Genomic DNA, 24,501 nt, shown 5'->3' with positions numbered 1-24,501 from the left:
GCTAAGAATATAGACAAAAGAAAGGGAATTCTTTTGAAATAAACAATCAACTCATTAGTAAGCTCAAAGGTAACCTTTTGACACATAACAGCAAGCATATATGCTAATAGATACATATTGTTATTTGTCTTTAGTTTTCAAAGAGGACCAACAATATTCACTATATATATATTTCCCCCCCCCCCCCAAGGAAAATGGCAAAATAAAAGCAAATTCTAGGGCATAATTCCAAAGAGAAGATCTATTGAACATGATTTAAATAAATAAAAATTAGAAGATAAATATCAGTAAATATATATGTATGTATATCTATATATACACATACATACACACACACACATATACGTGTGTGTGTATGTATGTCTTCACTCACACGTGAATTAGATTCAAGTGAGGCCGAGTTGCACAAAGTCATCTACCTCAATCTTTCTTGCAATCATTGAACTCCATTAGAGGGACAGAATTCAAGATAGCTGGAAACGGCCCAAGATGTATTGTGTCTTCATTGTCTGACCAAGTTCTAAGTACTCCATTACCTACATCAGCCCCTTTCATGACTATTGGAACAAACTGTTCTCTTCTGCCCATTCTGCTGGGAAAAAATTTTTATATGCTTGGGGTAAACATTTCCCTAACTCATCAAGTGGTTTGAGGCCTTTTGGTTACCCTCAACTTGATTAAGTCTGTCTGCCAAGCCAGTTTTACCAGGGTGTATCTGCTATTCATAGTACAGTTTCTTAGAGCCACAGGTGAGAGTTGGGGTGTAGGAAGTGTTCAGGGAGACAGGTGTGAGGACTTGCTAAGCCCTTTCTAGGGCTGCTTTTTACCTACTTCTCACCCAGCTCTCCACTATGGCTCTAATAAATCCATGTATCATCAATATGATTGCTTGCTTTAGTGTGGAGAGCCAAACTTTTTTATCCCCAATTTATATACTCACAAACACAAATTTATACACACACCTATATATGTCTATGTATAGATGTAAATACATCTATACATATATATATATTACATATACATCTACATGCATACATATTCCAATATAAACATATGTATGCATATGGAAATGGGGAAGAATCACACAAGACAAGAAAGCATGAATTTCTACGACAGGAGTGAGTATATTTGTGTGTATATATGTATATGTACACATACATTTTATACATTTGGGTATGTATATAGACATAAAAACGTTCAGTGAGCTGAAAGTGCCTCAGTCTTACATTCAATTTCTTGTCATCATTGCCTTTCATTTTTATTGTAACACTAATTTATTTTTCCATCATACATCATATATACATCATACATACATCCAATCATATATACATACATCATACATCATACGTCCCTTTAGCCACTACTTTTAAGCAATTTGTCATCAATAATCTGTAGCATTTATTTCTGCCTTTCATGACCTTCTTCATTTGTGTCCTGACTCAAAACTTTTAATTTTTTTCAGAAGTCATGGTATTCAATGACTCATAAATACATTGAATCAAAGGAAGAATTCCGACATCACCAGAAGGATTTTTATTTAAGAAGCAGTGCAAGGTCATTAGAAGCACAGCACAATTTCCCCATAGCAATCTAAACTGTTCTCCTGTGGAAGTCTGAACCCACCTCATGAAATATCAGTCCTTTGTTTTACTTTTGTTCTTACTTTCTAGCATCTAAAACATGAGAGATGTTTAATAAATATTTGTTGTTTGTTATTATTACTGATAGACCTGCTCTATAAGTTTTCCATTCAACTCCATATCACAAGTTGGATAACTGCACAATAGGCATTTTTCAGCTATCAGACTTTTCTGAGGGGATGGTGAGGCTGGACTCAAATAAGTCAAGTGGATAAATATATCATGATATTCTGAAGATAAATTATACCCAGAGAATTTTATATCTAAGGAAATTTTAGGATGCTTATCAAACACATGCAATTGTTTAGAATATATGTAAAATACACATAATTAAGTTAGAAAGATTTAGGCAAACATATACATAAGTATATACACATACATTTATGTGTACTTATACTTACTTATACTATACTTATACTTATACTATATATACTTATATATATATATAAAATGTATGTGTATACATATATAAACACACACACCCATAGAAGTCCTATGATATAATCAAAGACTTCAGTATGGTAAGAGAGGAAGGTGATAGAACAAACATTTAGTAGGTACCAACTATGCCCCAGGCACTCATGCTAAGAATTTTTAAAATATTAACTCTTTGATCCTCGCAACAACTCTGGGAAGTAGATGCTATTAATATCCCCATTTTACAATTCAGGAAGCTGAAACAGAGGTTAGGTGACTTGCCCAGTCCCACACAGCCAAGAAGTGTCTGAGGCTGAATTTGAACTCAGGTCTGCCTGCTTCCAGGTCGAGAAACCATTCAGTTGCCTCTAATAAGTGAGAAGACAGGTTTGAATACTGGATTTCATTTTAATTTTCTCTCTTTTGACAGACAAATAACTTAAGTTCTCTGAGTCTATAAAACTGAGGTAAAGAGACTAGCCCCAGAGGTCTCTTCCAAACAAAGACTCTGATAATGCAGTTGAGATCTCTTGATATAAACAGTACATTTCTTTGAGCTAAAGAAATAAAACTTTTAAAGGAGAATGATGCAATAGATGTGAATGAACTCATATTCACGGACAACAGAATTCATCATTACAAAAAGGAGATTAGGTTCAAATTCAATTCAACAATTTTTTTATTGATCCTATACTCTATGAAAGGCTCAGGATTAGTGTCTAGGTATAAACAGAAACAAAAAAGATGTCATTCTCACAGAGTTGACATTGTATTGGCTGTTATAACATATGTACCAAGAATTAAGAGTAATGTAATTTTCTGAAGGAAGAGCAGGAATAACTGAGACTATCAGAAAATGCTATGCTTGGTAGATGTTATGTGAGCTGAGTCTTACAGAAAGCTAGTGTTTCTCACATATCAAGACAAGGCAGAAGTGTATTCTGGGCATGATGAGTAACCTATGCAAAGGCACAGAGATAGAACATAGGGTTCTAATTAGGTGAGTTTATTATAATGGAGGTTGCAAGAAGCATGAATAGTAACATGAAATGTCTTCTAAGATACATGGTGGCCAAACTGTGGAAGACTTTGAAGGACTGGTTGACAATTTTGCATTTTACCCCAATGCAATGGTTCTCAAACTTCTTGGTCTCATGATCCCTTTATACTCTTAAAAATTATTGAGGACTCCCCAAAGAGCTTTTGTTTTTTCATCTACTGATGTTTACAATAATAGAAATGAAAGATTTTTAGTATTATTATGAAAATAATTTTGACTTCAAAGACATAGCCTGTTCCCTCCCAAACCCCTTGTCACAGTCTTGCTTTTAGAGCACACTTTGAAAGCTTCTTCCCTAGGGACAATGAAAAGCTGCCAAAGATTTCTGAGTACAAAAGCAGCATATTGAGACATATCCTTTAGGAATATAACTCAATAGTCACAGAAAAGATCACTGAGAGAAAGAAAAGACTTAAAACAGTTAAACCTAGCAGCAAGTTATTACAATAGTTCAGGAGAGAGAAGAGGGCCAGAGTTATACTTATGGTTATGTGAATAGAAATATGTGAAAATGTGAACAGAAATATTCAACAATGCTATTCAGAGAAAGTTGTTGAGCTTTGACAACTGAGATACAGGGATGGGAAAGGAAGAAGGGGAAGACTGAAGGATGACTATCCATTGAGTATCTGGATGACTAGGGAAATAGTAACACACTCCATCATTTGAGGAGGACATATAATGAGTTCCAAATGAAAAGGAATAATGAAATCATTATATTTAGTCAATCAACATGTATTTGAGGTTGTTATTAGGTGCCAGGCCCTGGGCTAAACCTTGGAAATACAAAAAAAATAGTTTCTATCCTCAAAGAATATGCATTGTGCAAGGGAGGCAATTGTAAATAATAACTAAGTACATAGAAAGAGAGTAGATAGAAAACCTAGGGGAAAATGCACTAGCATCTGGAGTGAATGAGGAAGTACTCTGGCAGAAGGCAAGATCTGAAGGAAGCTAAAGAAACTAAGAAGTGTTGTCAATGCTGAAAAATTACCCATGCATATATCTTGTAAATAAAAAACTATAATAATAATAATAAAAGAAACTAAGAAGTGAGGGGGGGGGAAGGAAAATCTTCCAGGAATGACAGTCCCCTGCAAAAAAGTAATAGCATTCTCTGAGATGTTAATCAGCCAATAAACATTTATTAAGTATCTACTCTGTGCTAGGCACTGTGCTAAGCACCAGAGATACAAATCAAGTCAAAGAACCAGCCCTTGGTCTTGAACTCACAGCTTAATGAAGAAAACAACTATGCATATATATATATATATATATATATATATATATATATACACACTATAAATAGGAAATAATTTAGGGAAGGCAATAGAATTAAGATGGATTGTAAAAGGTTTTCTGTAGGAGGTAAGATTTTAACTATAACTTCAAGGAATCCAGAGAAATCAAGAGGCAGAAATGAAGAGGAAGGGCATTCCCAGGCATGGAGTCAACTAGTCAGGAGATGAAGTATTTTATTAGAGGAATTAAAAAAAAAAGCTAGCATCTCTGAATCAAAAAAGTATGGAGTGGAGCAGTGTATAAGGTATAAAAAGACTATAGGGGTAGGGTGACACTGGGGTATAAAAAACTTTGAATGTTAAACAGAGAATTTTATATTTGATCCTAAAGGTGATATGGAACAATTGTATTTTGTTGAGTTAGAAGAGTTATATGATCCAACCTGAACTTTGAAAAAATCACTTTGGCCACTGAATGAAGGATAACACAGATGAGTGGAAGATGGACTGCACTGGAGGGAGACTTGAGATAATGCAATGAAATAGAAAGTGATTTTAATAAACCAGAGAAGAGGTGAAAGGCTCAGTTAAAGTCTTGATTATATGTGTAAAGATAAGGGAGTACATATTAGAGATGTTATAAAGGTAAAAACAACAGGATTTGGCAATGGATTGGATATGCGGGTAAGCAAGAGTGAAGAATTAAGAATGACATAGTAGATGCAGGCCTGAGTGATGGTCAGGATGGTGGAGCCCTTGACAGTATAATATAATATAAAAATTTCCCAAAAGATAGGGAGAGGAATCACTATTATTAACAACATTAATATGGTATGGGCAATGGAAATAATATAGTCAGATTCTATGTTTTATCACCTATTGATACAGAATACAACCATTTGTATTTGTCTACTTCTCAATTTCCATAAAAATAAGCAAAAAAACACACCAAAATCTTTTATTCCTCTCCAAAGAACCAAAGGCTTACTATAGAGACACATGATAAAGTATTATATATGCATCAAATAAGTCAGAAAAAGTTAAATGGCATTTGAGTGTTTTACTGTGGAAAGATAATCTAATAAGCTTCATGTGTTCCACTGTAATTCATTAATAATTGCATATCCTCTCATACTAGAGTAAAGAGAATCTTCATTGTGATTCAAGTTGTTTCTATTATATGATCACTCCTGGGGACTGGAGCTGAAAATACTTTTCTGTTTCTGAATCAGTGAACATTCACAAAGATGGAAATATGCACTGTGAACGTAGTACTTCAGAGCTAATAAAAGTCATATTTTGGGGAAGAATGGAGCAAGTTTTAAAATAAACTATTTTGCCTATTATTAGGACTAAAAACTATAAGAATTCTCCTTTCTAGAGCTATTGAAGTATCATAATCAGAAAGAGCAGATATCTGAAAAAAATATATACAAGATTACAAACTAATAGAAATGGAGTTAGCTATTTTTTTTTAAGGTAAAGAACCATTCTCTGTCTTCCTGAATTTTTGTGCCTTCTAAGTCAGATCTCTTAGTGATTGAGTCACCTTCCTGTTGTTTGGAGTTATTAGATTGTGACTTCCTTGATAGAAGGAGTTGTGTTGTTGCATTTCTTTGTATATCCAATGCTTAGCATATTGTCTGGTATGTAGTAGTGGTTTAATAAATGATAGTAACTATTTGATTAGATGAACATTAATAAAGATTAGAATATAATTTCTGACAAAATATTCACACAAGTCCTACTCTAAAGTATGCCTGTTATCAAGGGCCAATTTAGCTAATTTCAAAGAAGTTTATCCATTAAGTTTGGCCACCAGAGAATGACAACTAATTATTTTTATTGTTGTTGTTCTTGCTGTTTATCACACTCACAAAGGCTGTTTACCAAGATATACAGTGATTAGCATCCAGAGAGTGTCTGTATGATATTAAGAAATCAGGACAGGATTGATAAAAAAAAAAAGAGGTTGATTATGAGGTCTTTCAGTCTTCAATTTCTCTGGTTTCTTTTATAAAGAGACTGGTAATTATCATCAGGACTCAAAGACAGAGTCAGGGTTAAGGATCAACTTAGGAAAACCAAAGACTTATGCTTGGTTCCATAAGGAGATAAGGAACATTTGAAACCTCATATAATCATTATGCTTTATTAATTACATTCATAATATATGTCAAAACCTCAGTTACTCCTTTCTTTGTTCATGTGCTCTTCTAAAACTGAAATTTGAGGATTTCTATTCATACTGGGATTACTAAATTTAAAGCGTTTGAAGTCAAGGATTTTTATATTTAATTTATTTCAAGCTGGTCATAACATAATTTCATGTTGAAACATCTAAATTACTTTACATGATTATTGTCTCTTATTGTAAAATTATGCCATACCAGACTTCATATTCACTCATCCATCCCAAGTATTTTTGAATATTTTGCTATACATTCTGATGCCATTACTTACACTCTTCCCTACAGAGCTCCCAAATTGCTACAATCCATAAATCACATGATCCTTATTTTTCCTGCAACCAAGCTTCTTCAGGGCTTTAAAAAGTTTACAATTCAATAAAGATGAATATTCCTTCCTTGACCGAACCATAGTAAAATTCTCCCTACCTTATGAGATTGTCATAGTCATACTTGTTGGCTGAGTTTGTGATGAGGAGCGTTCCAAACATAGGACAAAATACACATAATCTATCACCAGTCCTGCCTGTACACAAAATTTTTCCAACTGGATACACTCTACTGGCATAGCCTTTAAGAACTCAGTTGATCTCCATGTTAGAATAAGGCCTCAAAAAGGTCTTAAATAGAGGTTATTATAACCATTTCTTAAAACTATCCCAAAGAAATTTCAATAAACTTTAGGGAGACAACCGTTCTAAAACAGAGTCACTTTTACTACTAGGAAGACACTGCATTCTTTTTTGTTCTGCTTTATTTTTGGTTTAAGCACACATACCAAAACATAAGAAAAATATATTTTGGTCTACCTCTCAGTTTATTTCCCCAAAAGAAGTAACTTAAGAAGGTAGGAGAAAGAGATCATGATAGTGCTACAGCAATATCAAAAGCAATGTGTTATTGATAATAACAAGAGGTCACATTCACAAGCATGCTATTTTCTTTCAAAGAAAAAAGGTAAAATGCCTGAGGAACTTGAGTGGCATCTTCACATAGCATTTACTAAGTAGACTTCTGATATTTTATAAAAAGAATTGCTGTAAAAACATAAAAAAGAAAGAGGGAATATATAAGTATTGATGATGGAGATGCCTGAAGACTCAATAAGCAATTTGTATGATTACAATAGTTAACAAGGGAAATAACCTGAGAATGAAGTACTCCTTAGTAGGAAGGGAGCAATCTTTTATTGATCTTATAGTAGAAGATGTATATGCTCATTCAGACTTAGCCAGAACCTAACTAATATTAGCAACAGCAAAAACGATCTTTGTTTGATTAAATACTCTTATCATTTCATTTGTCTTAATTTCCATAAACACCTGCACTTCAGTGCTTGCTTTTTTTTTGGGGGGGGGGGGGGGGGGTAATGTTTCTAAAACATGCTGGTGACTTAAAATGGGAAAATTCATGGCTATTTTGATTTATGACAACACATGTTAAAGTGAACACTTATAAATCTAACCTTGGTCCTCTAAATCAACAGTGAGCCCTTGCTTCACGTTCTCCTGGATCAGCTGAAGTGTTTGCTCAAAAATCTCTCCTGCTCTTGCAGTTTCAATGGTAAAGGGGTCCCGTGGATAACGGAACTGAGCCAGCAGGTCACTAGGAGTTCGAGGTCTTCTGCGGATGACAAAATCATTGTTATTTATGAAGTAAATTACGGAAACACTTCAAGTGATGCTTCAGAGATCTGAACAAAAATATATCAATACCCAGAAATCCATGAGTCTATTTAATAGACATATTTCTTTTTGTACTTTAGAGACAATGCATTGGCCTGAGAAAATATTTTTAAGGAATAGAACTAGTAGTCTAATGGATAATCTCTTAAGAAATCAAATGCATTGTGCAAAATATAAAATTATAGACATTGTCTCTTATGAAGGGACAATCTATATTCTTATTAGTTTATGGTATATGAATAATAATGGAGAATTAAATGTACCTTCAGAAAGACAATCTTTTGGAAGTCACTTAGAAAAATTAGTTATTGAATATCTATTACTATTAAATATATTATCTATTGAACATATACACTGAATATCTGTTGGAAGTTGCTGGAATGAAAGATTCTAGAGATTTTCTATTAGGTAAGAAACATTTGTTTTTATAGCAACTTTATTAAATCCATTTCAATTTAACGAGCCTATATGCACTCCTTCTATTGATGAAACTGAAAATCTATTCATTCTTGACTAAATGGTTTAATGAATTCATGTAAGTGTTATATATGTGTACATATATATATGGATTTGTACATATAGATAACTATACATAGAATATACTCTATTACAATCCTCTATTATTCAATCAACCAAAAACATTTATTAATCACCTACTACGTACCAGACATTGTGCTAAGTACTAAGGATACAAAAAGTTACAAAAGACAATTCTTGACCTCAAAGAGGTCACAATCCAATGAGGGAGACAATATTCAAATAAATACATGCAAACCAAGCTAAATATAGGATAAATATGAAGTAATTAACACAGGAAAACCACTAGAATTAAGAGTTGGGGAAGGTTTTCTATTGAAAGTTGGATTTTAGTTAAAACATAAAGGAAGCTAGTAAATTCAATAGTTGAAACCAGGGGGAAAAGAGTATTCTGGACATGGAATCAGAGAGAATGCCTGAAGCTGAAAGATGGAATGTTGTGTTTGTGGAACAACCAATAAACAAATGACTTTAGATCAAAGAGTATGTTCTAGGGAATAATGTATAAGGAGATTGGAAAAATAGGAAGGGATTTTTGATAACCCATACAAAGGAATATGTGGAATGTTTATGAAATGTTGAGATGACATAAAATTGGAAGGGATAAATATACTGATTAAAAGAATTTGGATTCAAACAAATATTGGCAGGCCAGAATAATGGATCAAATGTAAGGGTACTGACCAGCTAGAGTTCATTGCAAGAAGTAGTGCCAAGATGAATATTTATGTATATTTATATACATATGTGTGCTTATACATATATACTTGCCTCATTAAAACATTTAGGCAAGTAAATGCAACTTTAGACTGAATTAATAGAAGTAAAGTTATGGTTAAGGACTGGATCTGTGATTTAAATAGAATAGAGACCTTCAAGATGAGGAAAGTTGGATCTAGAAGGTAGAGAAGTCATAGAAAGGAAGCTTCAGAAGGGTATCTTTCAGCTCAATGTAAGGTAAAACTGTTTAGCATTTATATCTTTTTATAGAACAAAGAATACTTGTTCAGAAAGCAATTGTTTCTCAATAAAAAGTCAAAATTTCAGAATTGGAATAACTAGTAGAGATGATCTAAATCAATGCTCTCTACAGTGTCCTTAACACATAATCATCTAGTCTTATCAAAGACTTCTAGTCAGAAAGAACCACTTAACATTCCCTAGTCAGACCATCTCAGCTTGGGATAACTAACTGTTACAAGCTTTTCCCTTACATTTATCCTAAAGTTACTTCTTTGCAATTTTCAATCAATGTCCCTAGTTCTTTCTTTTGAGAGAAACAAATAAATGTGATCACATGTCCATATGATAGCCCTTCATATATTTGTTGGCAATTATCTTGACTCCTCCCTGAGACCCTTTCCCTCTATATTCAATATTTCCAGCTCTTTTAAATGGTTCTCATGTAGTATGTTTCTGAGGCTTTTACCATCTTATTTGTACTCCTTCCAATGCTCTCCAGCTTACCAACATCCTTCCATTTGATCCACAATTCTGGCCTATCAAGATTTGTTTGGATCCCAATGCTTTTAAATTCCATATTCATGATATCCAATTTTCTGTCATCTTCAACATTTTAGGAGCAAGCAATATCTTCCTTTATCTAAATTGTCAATAAAAATGCTGAACGGTACAGTATCAAAGACTGAACACTAGCAAATTCCATTTGATAACTTCCTCCAAGCTAACATATACCATTAGGGAAAGTAGGTGGCATTGTGAATAGAGTTTTGGGTCTGGAGTCAAGAAGAGACACTTTTGTGAGTTCAAATCTACCCTTAGACAGTAGCTGTGTGACCCTGAGCAAGTTACTTAAGCCTGTTGGCCTGAGTTTCTTTATCTGTAAAATGAACTGGAGAAGAAAATGGCAAATCACTCTAGTACCTTGGCCAAGAAAACCCCAAATAGGGTCACAAACAAACATGACTGAAAAGACTAAATAACAAAAATGTATTCTTAATGAGACATGGGTTGGTTCAAATGACCAGCCAAGCCCATTCCAACTTTGAAAATTAGTGATTTTCTTTTGTTCAAAGTATTATGCAAAATGGAAAGGAAGGAAAAATCTTCAAAGAGCCCATGATGTGGCTGTGGAAATAATACACACACATTATAGAACAATGATACAAAACTGAATGAATTAAGTGCCAAAGAGTTACAAATGAAAATGTTAGGTTCCACGGAGGGGGATATTTAAAGCTTAAGTGACCAGAGGAGGTTATGAAAGAAGTCAAACTGTTTCAAAAGAAGGTAGATTTAGAAATTAACACAAAATACAACACTTTTGATATTTCCAAATAGAAAAGTAGAAACTGATTTTAAAATAACAAAATAAATATTCCTTTTTGGAAATAGTCATTATCACTAAACTCACCACAGAGACTGAGAGAAACTTTCTTTCTTTACCCTGTTTTTTAACGCAAAAAATACTCTGTACCTCATAAGTTACATTAAAGGGGATATTTTAAATCCTTGTAAGAAAGGGACCATTAAAAAATCAGTATTCTTGGCCCAAAGTGAAAAATGTAACTATTCCCATGAATTTATTTTTGATGTTTTGTTTCATAACCAAAAATCTTTAAGGAAAGTATTTGATTGGCAAAGTATATAGCTTAAAACAAAGCTCTCAGAATCTATTCTGTAATACAAATCTTGATCCTGAATTATTTCTATCACAATGTGTCTTTTCCTCTTTATTCATAAAAGATGACTGTAAAAGTCCATTATTTATTCTAAAATAGAGTGACAATGGGCACAGGAAGAATAAAATCATTGACTTAAGTAGATAAACTTTTACACTTTAGTATTACCAGTTTAACAACACTATTAGGTTCGGTGCATACTAACTCCTAAAATAATTAACAGAGAAAAATTTGGCCAAAGCTACAAACATCACGAAGTGTATTACATGAGTTATCTATCATTCTTCCTACCTCTACAGATTCAGATTCAGAGACAGTTCTTTGGGAATGAACACTGGCTACTAATACAAGGAGCAACAACTTTTTTTTTTTGAATAGCTGAACTGACAATGACTGCTTTCCCCAGACAATGGCCTGGCTTGCCAAGCTTAAAGAAAACATGTTTTGACAATCTCATAACAGTATCCCTGGTTGTGATTTATGAAGCTTGTGATAGCTAAACAGAACTGAAATGAAAACAATTTTCATAAGCAAAATAAAATAAATCCTTACTGTGAAAATAGATTTCTTCTTGTGGAGTTAATTGCATTGTCAACTCTCTGGATGGCATCAAGAATGGATGATTCAACAAAGTTATCACCAGCTTGTCTGCCCTGTATTGCTGTAACAACAATCCCATGATTTAAAAAAATGTAAAGTTAGGAATTACATGATATAAGTGACATTTAACACCTTTTATATTTTGGAAGGGACAACTTCTAACAAAATGAAAACACTATAAAACCTCCAGGTGATATTTCCTATTATGTAGAAAGAGCAATATTTCCCAACAAAACTCCCGGTGGAAATTCTACTAGTTTAATTCAGAAAATTAAAGGATTTCAAAAACTGATAAAGGTAGGACTATTTCATTTTATAATAATGGCTCAGAGAACCCAGATATGTAATGATATCAAATTGCTACTCTGTTGGGGCCTGTTTCGATTGCAGAGTAGCTAAAATGATGTCTATCCACATGAAGAAGTGAGGGAGCTTGCTTTTGGGAGAACAGTGATAATGGAAGTGACTCTGAGACACAATCAAGTAAATGTAGGCATAGGTTCCTGATTGCTAAACCTGTGGTTGGGAGGAATATTTTATGATTGCTCATGTAGCTAAAACTGTCAATATTCTATAAAGATTCTCAGTTTGTTATTTTCTCTTTGTGGTAAGGGGAAAGGCTTTGGGGCTTTTTGCCCTCAAAGACTGTGTATATCACAAGAAACAGACTTTAGTCATTAGCTCCCTTTGTCCCCAATTCTAAATGAAATAGAGTTCTAATCTTAAGAATTTTGAATGAGTAATGTCCTCTCCAGAGTACATTATGGAGAGTGAATAATAGAAATCTGAAAACCAGAATCTATCTTGGGTCTTTGTAGCCAGCATAAAATTGATGCCCTAAGGAGCAAGGAGTGAGCTTTGGGGAAAAACTGAGACTCTAGCCTAGACAGTGGTCCAAAAACAGAGATTTCAAAGGAAGAAGACTATATACTATATACCCTTACAGCAAGTTTCAAAAGCAGATGTGCCTTTCCCATTTCTGGGACTTCAACTACAGAGATACCTAAACTACACACACAATCCTCAGAGGAAAATAACAATGGTCTGCTACCAGTTAAGGTTTAGGTAGGAACATTTATATAGCAATGAAGATCATGACATCACATCACATGTTGCAGCACAAGTTTAAGGGAAGATTTGGAGTACATTGAGAGGGAAAATAAATAATTTGTGAATGAAACACAGGATCTAAAATCTAAGAGTCTACATTCAAACTTTGGACTTGTTGCATATTACCTGTATGATTTTAGGCAAGCCACATAACTCTCTCCAGGGCTAAGTTTCCTCTTCTGTGAAATGAGAGGTTTGTACTAGATCAGGAGTTAGAAAACTGGGAGCTAAGAATTTTTTTTAATTTTTAAGATACAATAAAATTTCATTTTAAACTGTTTTGAAATGATACAATAAAGTTTTATTTTAAAATGTAGAAAATATTCTTACTTCCAGGTACTATGAGATTTAGTGATTGGGCCATAATTTGCTGACCTTTAGAGTAGATAACATCTAAAGTCTCTACCAACTTTAAATCGCTCATCCAATATAGATGATTGCATCAAGTTATCCATTATAAGCTCCTTGAGGATAGGGAATCTTTATTTGTATTTGTATAACCAATTCTTATCATAGTTTCTGGTTTACAGTAGGTACTTAATCAATGCTTCTTCATGCCTGCTATCAACCATGACTTGCAAGTAAGAAATGGAATAAGAATATAATCAGAGATGCAACTTGAAGATAAAGACAAAGGAAAAGAATGAGGGTTAAAAGTGTACTGAGAATAACACATCTGATAGTAAGATTTATTACTTTTAAGACGAAGCTTTCTAACACCTCAAGAATATTGTTTATGGAGGATGTATGTGAAAATTTGGATAACAATTATTCAGGGGATAAATTTCAAAGTAATGATGGCTTATATAACTGAAAGGTGCAGTTACATGATGAAATCTATATATCCATCAGTGCATCAAAGATTCAGAAGCATGAAATCTTTTTCTCTTAAGTCATCATTTACATATGGCATCATAAAAAGTTATTAAAGAGTATAGCAAAATTAAGACTAATTCCTACTGAAAATTTATTGATGCAACAAAATTTATAAATGCAACAGAGATTTAAGCACTGCAGCCCTCAAATCAGGGATTTTGATTTTAAAACAAAATTGCTTAATATTTGCATTGGATTCCAAAAAAGAATAGTCAGAAACTGACAAAATATTTGAGGGCAGGGACCATATCTTTTACTTAATAAGCCTAACTGGATTATTGCATTGGTATAAAGCTGCTATAGCCAAAAGGTGATCATTTGTAGATTTTGTGAAATAAATAACTACAGACCACAAGGCTCATTTCTGTGGCAGTAACTAAAGATTTGCTTGCTTTGTTTTGTAGATTTCTCTTAGAGAAAAATTGGCCAAATGATGAAACTGGAAGTACACTATCAAATTTAAATCTTTTTAAATGAGTTGACATTGAAAAGGGCTGACATTTCTGATGACTGTGCTGTGGAACCAAAGGAATTTCTTGAATACAAATTGGCATTAATGACAGTTTTTGTTACATAATTTTCTTTGAACGTCAATAAATCTTCCTTGCTCATCACTTTGCATCATTAAACATGTAAATGGAGTTCATTTGCCTAGGAGGACATCAGTAGTCTCTTTAGAGAGTATATGAAAGAATGGCATTATTTTCCCTTCCCCCTTCTCCCATTCCAACTTTTGGGTTGTACTAGTGGGTTTTATTTTAAAGATAGTTCTACCATCGACCAAATCTAGATCACAATTCAAAAAGGATAATCTTTGTAAGACATTAAAAGTATGATGCTCATAGAATTTCATTTTTAAAATGCATCAAATCATATATGTTCCCTTAGGATAGAAGACTTCTTATAGAACATGGTTTCTATATGTATTTAAATGAGGGCTATTAAGTTTTTTTGGACATTTGGATTTTGCAACAATAAAGCTTCATTATTAACATAACTGCTAGCATTTGACAAAGGTGAAACTAAGTGCTGCTTACCTATTCTGTATAATGTAAAATCTCACTAATTTGTATTGACTTAAAGATCTATTGTGAATTAATAAATTTTGTAGATAAGCAGACTTATGTAATAAAACCAGTGTTATTTAACTGTTTAATGTGATTTCATTTTTATAATTTATAATTGTTTGTGATACTTCATTCCAAAAATATAGCATATTCTGTTGCCTAGAAATATGTTAGAGCTATGTGAAATAGAAAATCACCTAGATCACAAGGTTCATTTCTACGGCAGTAGCTAAAGAGTTGCTTACTTTGATTTGCAGATTTCTCTTGGAGAAAAATTGGCCAAATGATGAAACTTAAAGTATGCTATCAAATTTAAATCTTTTTGAATGAGCGACATTGAAAAGGGCTGATATTTCTGATGATTGTGCTATGGAACCAAAGGAATTTCTTGATACATTAAAGAGCTATATTATATTAAAGAAATCTTTAGATTATATATCTAAGATCAAGAAATTAAAAATGAAGTTGTTTATTCAGGTGTGTCTATGTACCTAAATATTTGAATCTTGATTATTTTCCCTATTCTAGGTGCCCTTTTGAATGGTGTGCTACATGATAGTTCAATAAATACTAGACTGGGAATGATGAAACCTATATTCAGTTCATTGTTTTGCCACAAATTTGTCATCTGACTTTGGCTAAGTCACTTGTTTTATTTCCCAAGTCATTAAAATAATTATGTTGAGTAAAAATAACTTAAAGATCCCAAATCTAAAAGTATATGCTACTATAATCTTTCCTCAAAAAAATGAGATTTAAAAGGAATAAAAATTAGAAACAGGAATTTGAACAATGATAGAACATTTCAATAATAAAAAATGAATTTAATTTTTATATATGTTGTTATATCCATTAATTTGCCAAAATAAATTAATCAGCCAATCAAATATTAAGTGGGAGTCTATATAAAAGAAACTCTGATAATTATGGGGATATAAATACAAATTAAAAAAAGATTTCTTACTTTTAAGGAACTTATGCTCTAATTGAAGAGAGTGAGATGAATATATAAGGAATCATAAATAGATCAAAGGCAGAAATATGAGAGATAGATTGTTCTATATAAGGAACAGAAAGGAGCTTAATTTAGCTGGATTGCAGAGTACAGGGGGGAGAATAAAGTCCAATGAGGTTGACAAAATAGGTTGCAAGTAGGTTGTGAAGGGATTTACAAGCTAAATAGATTTTACATTTGATCCTAGAGGCAATAAAATGCCTCTGAAGTTTACTGAGTGAAAGGCATAATTAGATGTGTTTTTAGAGGAAATCATTTTTGGCAATAGAGGGGATGATGGAATGAAATTGTAAGAGACTTGAGATAGGGAGACCAATTAGGAGGTGAGGACATTGATCTAAATAAAAAATGATAAGTATCTGGATTTTTGTGAATAGAGAGTGGGTGTTAGATGTAAAAATATTATGTGAATAAAAGTGGTAAAATTTGATAACTGATTAGATTTTTTAGGTGAACAATAGTAAAGAATAAAATATAGTGTACAATACAAATATGGAGACTAAAAGAATGGTGGTACTTTTGACAGAAATGAGGAAGTATGGAAATATGAATTCTGTTTTGGATATGTTGAGTTTATTTCTGGGACATCCAGTTTAAAATATCTAATAAAAGATGTGTGATCAAAGTTCAAGGGAGAGATTAATATGGAGAATAACTAAAAGATATGTAGATGGATATATAGATAGACAGATTGATATAGATTTGTATGAATGTGAATATGGGAGATATTAAGCCTATGGGAGCTATCTAATCCCCGAGTAACCAAGAAAAGGAATGGAAAGTAGAAGAATATAAGCCTTGGAAAACACTCAAAGATTGAGGACAGGGACTAATCTAGATAATGAACCAGAAAAAAAGATTGAGAAATGATCAAACAAGTAAGAAGAGAATTACGAGAAAATGTTGCCATGAAAATCCAGAGAGGAAAGAACATCCAGGAGATAGGGATCAATAATGTCAAATCCAGCAAAAGAGTTTGAGAAGAATGAAGATTGAAAAAGAAAACACACAGGAGATTTGGCAATTTAGAAATCACTGGTGATGGAGAGAGAACAATTTCAGAAAAGTATTAAATTATAAGACTTAAGAAGACAGAGGAGAGGAGGTAGAAGCCATTAGTATAAAGTTCATTTCTAGGAGTTTGGCTAAAAAAGGGAAGAGAGATAAAGTACAATAGCTTGAGGCAACAGTAGGATATAGTGGCTTGATTTTTTTTTTAAAGCATAGGGAGAGACACGGTTGTTTAAAATGGTACAGAAAGTTCGAAATGATAAGGAAGAATCAGATAGAGACATTGAATAGAAAGTAGGGAGATCATGATGACAGAATCTGCTACAAAAGACATGAAAGTAAGGGATCAAGGGCATATGTCATGAAAAATATTATCTTTAAATTCCAGTGGGTTTTTGGATACATATACTTCCAGTAAAAGTTTCAACAGAGGCATAGTATATAGCAATTGCATAGTAATCTGGCAATATGGAATCAGAGAGTGGTATTGAAATGGGAGAAAAACACCTAAAACAAGGCACAATAATCATCTACATTTGATAAACCCAAAGATTACAGCTTCTGGGATAAGAACTTACAATGTGAAATAATGTTGGGAAAATTTAAAAACAGTATGTCAGTTTATGCCTAACATTTCACATCTTATACCAAAATAAGGTTGAAATGCATTCATGATTTAGACATAAAGGGTAATGCTTTCAGCAAATTAGGAGAACAAGGTATAGTTTACCTGTTGTAACTGTGGAGAAGGGAAGAATTTATGGCTAAAGAAGAAATAGAAAACATTATGAAATGCAAAATGTATAATGTTGATTACATTAAATTAAAAGGGTTTTACACAAACAAAACCAATGCTGCCAAGACTGAAATAAAAGCAGAAAGCTGGGAAACAATTTTTATAGCCAGTGTTTCTGATAAAGGTTTCATTTCTAAAATATATATAGAATTGAATTAAATTTATAAGAATACATGTCATTTCCCAGCTAAATAGTCAAAGGATTCGAACAGGCAGCTTTCAGATGAAGAAATTAAAGCCATTTCTAGTCATATGAAAAAAAAATGTTCTAAGTTACTACTGATTAGAGAAACGTTAATCAAAACTCTGAGTTACCACTTCACATCTCTAAGATTGGCTAAGATGACAGGAAAAGATAATGATAACTATTGGAGGGATGTGGGAAAATTGATATACTAATATATTATTGGTAAAGTTGTAAACTGATCCAACCATTCTGGAGAACAATTTGGAAGTATGTCCAAAGGGATATAAAATTGTGCTACTCTTCTATCCAGCAGTGTTATTACTAAGTCTGTATCCCAAAAAGATAATAAAAGAGGGGAAAGAACTTTCATGTGCAAAAATGTTTGTAGTAGCTCTTAGAAAATGGCTGAATAAGTTATGATATATGAATGTAAGGAAATATTATTGTTCAATAAGAAATGATGAGCAGATTGATTTTAGAAAAGCCTGAAAAGATTTATATGAAGTGATGGTGAATGGAGTAGAACTAGAAAGACATTCTACACAATAACAGCAAGATTACTTGATAGACTCAGCTCTTCTAAGTTATGCCGTGATCCAAGGCAATTCTAATAGACTTGTGATAGAAAATGCCATTTTCATCCAGAGACAGACTCATAGAGAATGAATGTGAATTGAAGCATATTATTTTCACATTTTTGTTTGCTTGCTTCTTTCTTATGTCTTTTTTCCCCTCTTGGTCTGATTTTTCTTCCACAACATGGCAAATATGAAAATATGCTTAGAAGGATTGTATATGTATAACATTAGATTGCTTGTTGTCTTGGGGATAAGGGAGGTAAGAGAGGAAGGGAGAAAAAAATTGGAACACAAAATCTTATGGAAATAAATGTTGAAAACTATCTTTACATGTATTTGGAAATTTAGAATACTATTGAGAAAATTAATTTTTTTTCAAAAAAGAAATCATCTATGAGTACAAAGATATTCATAACATTATTGATAATAGCAAAAATTTATAAACAATATATTTATCCAGTACCTGAGGAATGGCTAAATATGATAGGTGATCTAATCAAATGTTATTGCAACATAAGACATTACCAGTATGATGAAAACAAAAATAAGGAAAAACAGATCAAAGAAAACAAAATGAAGACAATATTACATATGTTTACGAAGATAATGTTTACAAAATATCAAAGCAAAAATATATAAAAGGAAAAGAGTTTGGAATAGCATACACAAAGTGTTTTTATTATTATTGTTTTGATAAAATAAATATATACATTTTAAATGAACTGAAAAAATCATTTTATAGACAATCATTTCCATTTTGAATTTTTATGTATTTAAATGTTTATTTCTGTTGGTAATTGCTAAACTAACAATAAATATTTTTGCAAAGTTTTTCAGCTTAAAGCATACTAATAAAATCTACACTGAGGCCAGCTTGATGATAATTGAGACTCAGATTGGAAACTCCATATCATGGGAAGATCCAGCCACAATTCACACTCTCTACTTCTGATGCGCCTCCACACATGTCTGGTCTCCATGTGACTATCTACCTTCTCTCTATTCTGATTCCCTAGGTCCACTTTATGTTTACTATTCCATTTTTAGAATGTAACCCCCTTGAGAAGATATACTATTTTGTTTATCGATTTTACATCCTTAGCACTTAGCATAGTGCCTGGTACCTAGAAAGTACTTGAAATAGCTCTCAGTGATCATAAAGAAGGGAAAGGGATTGTATATGCACGAATGTTTTTGGCAGCCCTCTTTGTAGTGGCCAGAAATTGGAAACTGAGCAGATCCCCATCAATTGGAGAATGGCTGAATAAATTGTGGTATATGAATATTATGGAATATTATTGTTCGATAAGAAATGATCAACAGGATAATTTCAGAAAGGCCTGGAAAAACTTACAGGAACTGATGCTGAGTGAAATGAGCAGGGCCAGGAGATCATTATATACTTCAACAACAATACTATATGATGATCAATTCTAATGGATCTGGCCATCTTCAGCAATGAGATGAACCAAATCAGTTCCAATGAAGCAGTAATGAACTGAACCAGCTATGCCCAGAGAAAGAACTCTGGGAGATGACTAAGAACCATTACATTGAACTCCCAATCCCTCTACTATTGCCTGCCTGCATTTTGGATTTCCTTCACAGGCTAATTGTACAATATTTCAGAGTCCGATTCATTTTGTACAGCAAAATAACGGTTTGGTCATGTATACTTATTGTGTATCTAATTTATACTTTAATATATTTAACATCTACTGGTCATCCTGCCATCTAGGGGAGGGGGTGGGGGAAAGGAGGGAAAAATTGGAACAAAAGGTTTGGCAATTGTCAATACTGTAAAATTACCCATACATATAACTTGTAAATAAAAAACTATTAAAAAAAAAGAAATTGCTCTCAGTAAAAATTCTTTATTTTCTTTCTAAAAGCCTTTTCATTCTCAAACCACAAAGTTCTTTGCAAATTTTTTTTAAATTTTATGTAGAAAAGAATAGAAAGTTAGTTCTTTATTTTTAGATAATTGGTTTTCAGGACCATTGTTGCAGGCTAATAGATATTAGGTCAGAGAAAAATGGAATGATATGGCACAGGAGAAAGTTAACAGGATTTTTCTAGCACCCTGGGATATTATATGGTGAAGAATTTCAATTGCAGTTCCAAATTTTCCAATTACTGTAATTCTATAGATATTTCCAACCCTATATTTAAATATCAGCACTATTCTGAAAAGAAAATGATTGAACAGACACTTTATAAAAGATTAAAAATATATGTACATTGACATACAAATAATGAAAATAAGTAACATATAAATTTGAAAGGTATATGCTTGAGTTATTTAGACTACCTATAAATCTATCCATCTCTCGCTCACTTATGATGTGTTTAGAAACATTGTTTTTTTAAGGAAAATGTTTTAAATCTACCTTTTATTTAGCACAGAATTATAATGATAAAAATATATAATAGCCTTTCTGGTCTAATAAGTGGAATTAGCAAAATAGAAAATTTCAAATACTTTTATTTGAAAATCTTTCCATTTTTATGAAAAATAATAGATAAAAATAATAGATAAAACAAAACTCCTTCTTATAAAATCTATTTCCAGAATCTGAGCTCTCAATAGGCCTTCCAAAATCTATCTAGATGTGGATTCTTCTGACATGTAACAGCTCTACACACAGAAGAGTAGTCATTCCACATAGACCAGAAGGAAGCTGATATATTAGTTCATTTAGACAAGCATGATCCTTAAAAAGCACTTTTTTCTTAAACTATCCTCAGAAGTGAAAAAATTCAGGTCTAAGTTTACATAATTCCAAAACATATACATAAGTGGCCATTGATAAAATACAAAGAATGCTAGCTTTGGAATTAAAGATCTGTGTTTCAATATTGGTTCTAACATTTATAATCAATTTGTCCATAAGTCTAATTACTAGAGTTCCCTGAACCTCATTTTCCTGAACTATAGAATGATAATAATAATTGATTTACTAGTTCCATGAGATTGTTATAACATCCCCAAGGAACATTGTGGCTAAATTTTAAATCTCTAGCACAAAGAAAAAGATATTGCAAGCAACCATAAAGAAACAATTTAAATACTGAGGAGCCACAATTGGGATTAACCAGGACCTAGCAGCTTGCACCTTAAAGGATCAAAGGTCCTTGAATCTGTTATTCCCAAAAGACAAAGGAACTTGGATTACTGCCAAGAATAAGTTATCCAGCTAAAATAAGCATTATCTTTTAGGGAAGAAGATGGATATTCAATGATATAGGTGAATTCCCCCTATTTCTAATGAAAAGGCCAGAACTGAACCAAAAAAAAAAAAATGGATCTCCAAACACAGAACTCAAGAGAACTATAAAAAAGTTAAAAGGAAAGAACTCTTGAGAACTATATTTCTCCTACAGGTATACATAGAGAATGCAGATATAATTTGATTTTATTATGATAATATGAAAAAGAAACTAGAGGTGGAAAGGGGATCATACTTGAAAAAGAGGGGAAAGGAAGTAAAATAAGGGAAATTACATCTCACAAAGAGGCAAAGAAAACCTATTGTAATTGAGGGAAAGAAGGGGAGGGGTGAGCATTGTGTGAATCTTACCCTCATCAGATTTGGCTCTAAGAGAGATTATCAGACATATTTGGTTCTACAGAGAAACTTATCTCAACTTATAGGGAAGTAGGAGGGAAAAGAGGAAAAGAAAGGGAAAGACTAATAGAAAGGAAAATATAAGAATTAGGGGAAAGGTGTAAAAAGTGGGGAGGGGCTCTAAAGAGGGAGTCCTATTTGAGGGAAGTGGTCATCAAAAGTAAATACTAGGGAGGAGAGAAGGAGGAAAGGAAACAGAAAAGCATAACAAGGTAAATAAGATGGCAGGAAATACAGAATTAGTTATTTTAACTGTGATTGTGAATGGGATGAACTCTTCCATAAAACAGAAGTGGATAGCAGACTGCATTAAAAGCCAGAATACTACAATATGTTGTTTACAAGAAACATATTTAAACCATAGTGCTTTATGCACTATGCATATAGAGTGAAAGTAAATGGCTGGAGCAGAATATATTATGCTTCAGGTAAAGAAAAAAAAAAAAAAACAGGGGTAGCAATCCTGATCTTAGATCAAGTAAAAGCAAAGAGGAATCTAATTAAAAGTGATAAGGAGGGAAACTATATCTTACTAAGGGGTACTATAGATAATGAAGCAATATCAATACTAAATATATATGCACCAAGTGGTATAGCATGGAAATTCCTAGAGGAGAAGTTAAGAGAGATGCAAGAAGAAATAGACAGCAAAACTGTATTAGTGGGGGATCTAAACAGCCAACCTGGAAAATTGGTTCAGGAAAGACAATTTAAAAATCACTAATCTACCTGAAGGCCAAAACGGAAAAAAAAATCAGTCTTCAAGAGATTATCAAGGACAAGAGATCCTCAAAGAAAAAAATGCCCTAATATATTTGAAACAGAAGGGGGGAAAGTCATTGAAAAAATCCATGCGTCACCTCCAGAAAGAGCTCCCACAAGGAAAACCTCAAGGAATATTGTTGCAAAACTCCAGAATGATGATCACAAGGGGAAAATACTGCAAGCTGTCAGACAAAAGCAATTCAGGTATCAAGGAGCAACAGTCAGGATTACTCAGGATCTGTCATTATTTACAATAAAGAAGCAGAGGACCTGGAAAAATATATTCCGGAAGAAAAAGAAGCTGGACTTACAACCAAGAATTAACTAGCCAGTTAGAGTGAGCAATATCTTTCAGGGAAGGAAATGAATCTTCAATAAAGTAAGAGACTTTCAATCATTTCTATTGAAAAAAAAAAAAACAGAACTAAACAGAAAATTAAACCTTCAAACTCAGGACACTCCAGAGAAGCATAGAAAGGTAAACAGGGAATAGATAGGTAGGTAGGTAGGTAGATAGATAGATAGATAGATAGATAGATAGATAGATAGATATTATTTGAAGAATAACAAATGCAATTATTTGAGGAATATATATTCCTAGATGGGAAAATGTACTTCCTGAGAATTAGATCTGTTATTGTGGCAGTTAAAGGGTGGGCATCACATGGATAGAGGGTGTGGTTGTGAATGGATTCTGATGTGATGAAATCAAAGGACAAAGGACTATACTAGAAGAGGAAAGGGAATGTATAATGGGACAAATTAGATCACCTGAAGAGGCACAAGAGATCTGTTACAAAAGAGACAAAAAAGAGAGGGGGATGAACATTATCTGAAGCTTGATCTCATGAGTTTGGACAGAAAGAGAAAATAATTTAGTCATTCAGTTAGGTATAGAAATTTATTTTACCCTATAAAGAAGTAGGAGGAGAAAGAGGAAAGAAAAGGGAGGGGATGGATAGAAGGGAAAACAGAAATACTAGAGAAAAGGTAAGAGAAGGAGGTAAGGGGTGATAGAAGATAAGATTGTGAATGGATTGGGTAAAAAACAAACAGGTTTTACCACACAAACCACCAGCATTTCTACATATTACTGACAAAACCCAGTAGCAAGAGTCAGAAGGAGAAATTGCATTGAAAATAACTATAGAAAAAATAAAATATTTGGGCATCTATCTGCCAAGACTGTTATGCAACAGTTCTCTTTAACTGTTCTGATTCGGTTTCCTGCACTAGTTTCCCTTGTCTCAGTTTTCTTAACTGTTCTGTCTCAATCCCCTAAGCTGTAAAACCCCACTCTGGTCCATTAAGACTAAGGACTATTTGCTCTAAGGTTGTAAATTGTTAATGCAAGCAAGATAAACAAGAGAATAAACCTCTTTCTGTCCTCAAGAATTTACAATATCCCTCTAAAATATTCCAAGATACCTCACTGATATCTTTACCTCTGTGTATT

General features: G+C 32.9%; 1 protein-coding gene across 2 annotated transcripts in view; it reads right to left on the bottom strand.

Moving 5' to 3' along the window:
• The window catches only part of PXDNL (peroxidasin like), a 538,497-nt gene that overhangs the window by 103,084 nt on the left and 410,912 nt on the right, over positions 1-24,501 (bottom strand). For both annotated transcript variants that reach the window (XR_004230951.1, XM_031946417.1), the window contains exons 15-16: positions 11,964-12,072; positions 8,013-8,170 (exon numbers count right to left, since the gene is read on the bottom strand). Coding sequence is in view for 1 of the 2 variants with exons in the window: in XM_031946417.1 (XP_031802277.1) it covers positions 8,013-8,170; positions 11,964-12,072 (267 nt within the window). In the remaining variant the exon portion in view is untranslated. The remainder of the gene's footprint in view (positions 1-8,012; positions 8,171-11,963; positions 12,073-24,501) is intronic.

Source organism: Sarcophilus harrisii, chromosome 1 (genome assembly GCF_902635505.1).
Source record: "Sarcophilus harrisii chromosome 1, mSarHar1.11, whole genome shotgun sequence".
NCBI classification, from domain to species: Eukaryota; Metazoa; Chordata; class Mammalia; order Dasyuromorphia; family Dasyuridae; genus Sarcophilus; species Sarcophilus harrisii.
Note: the sequence above shows the minus strand (reverse complement) of the source record. Positions and strands in the feature narration are given on the sequence as shown.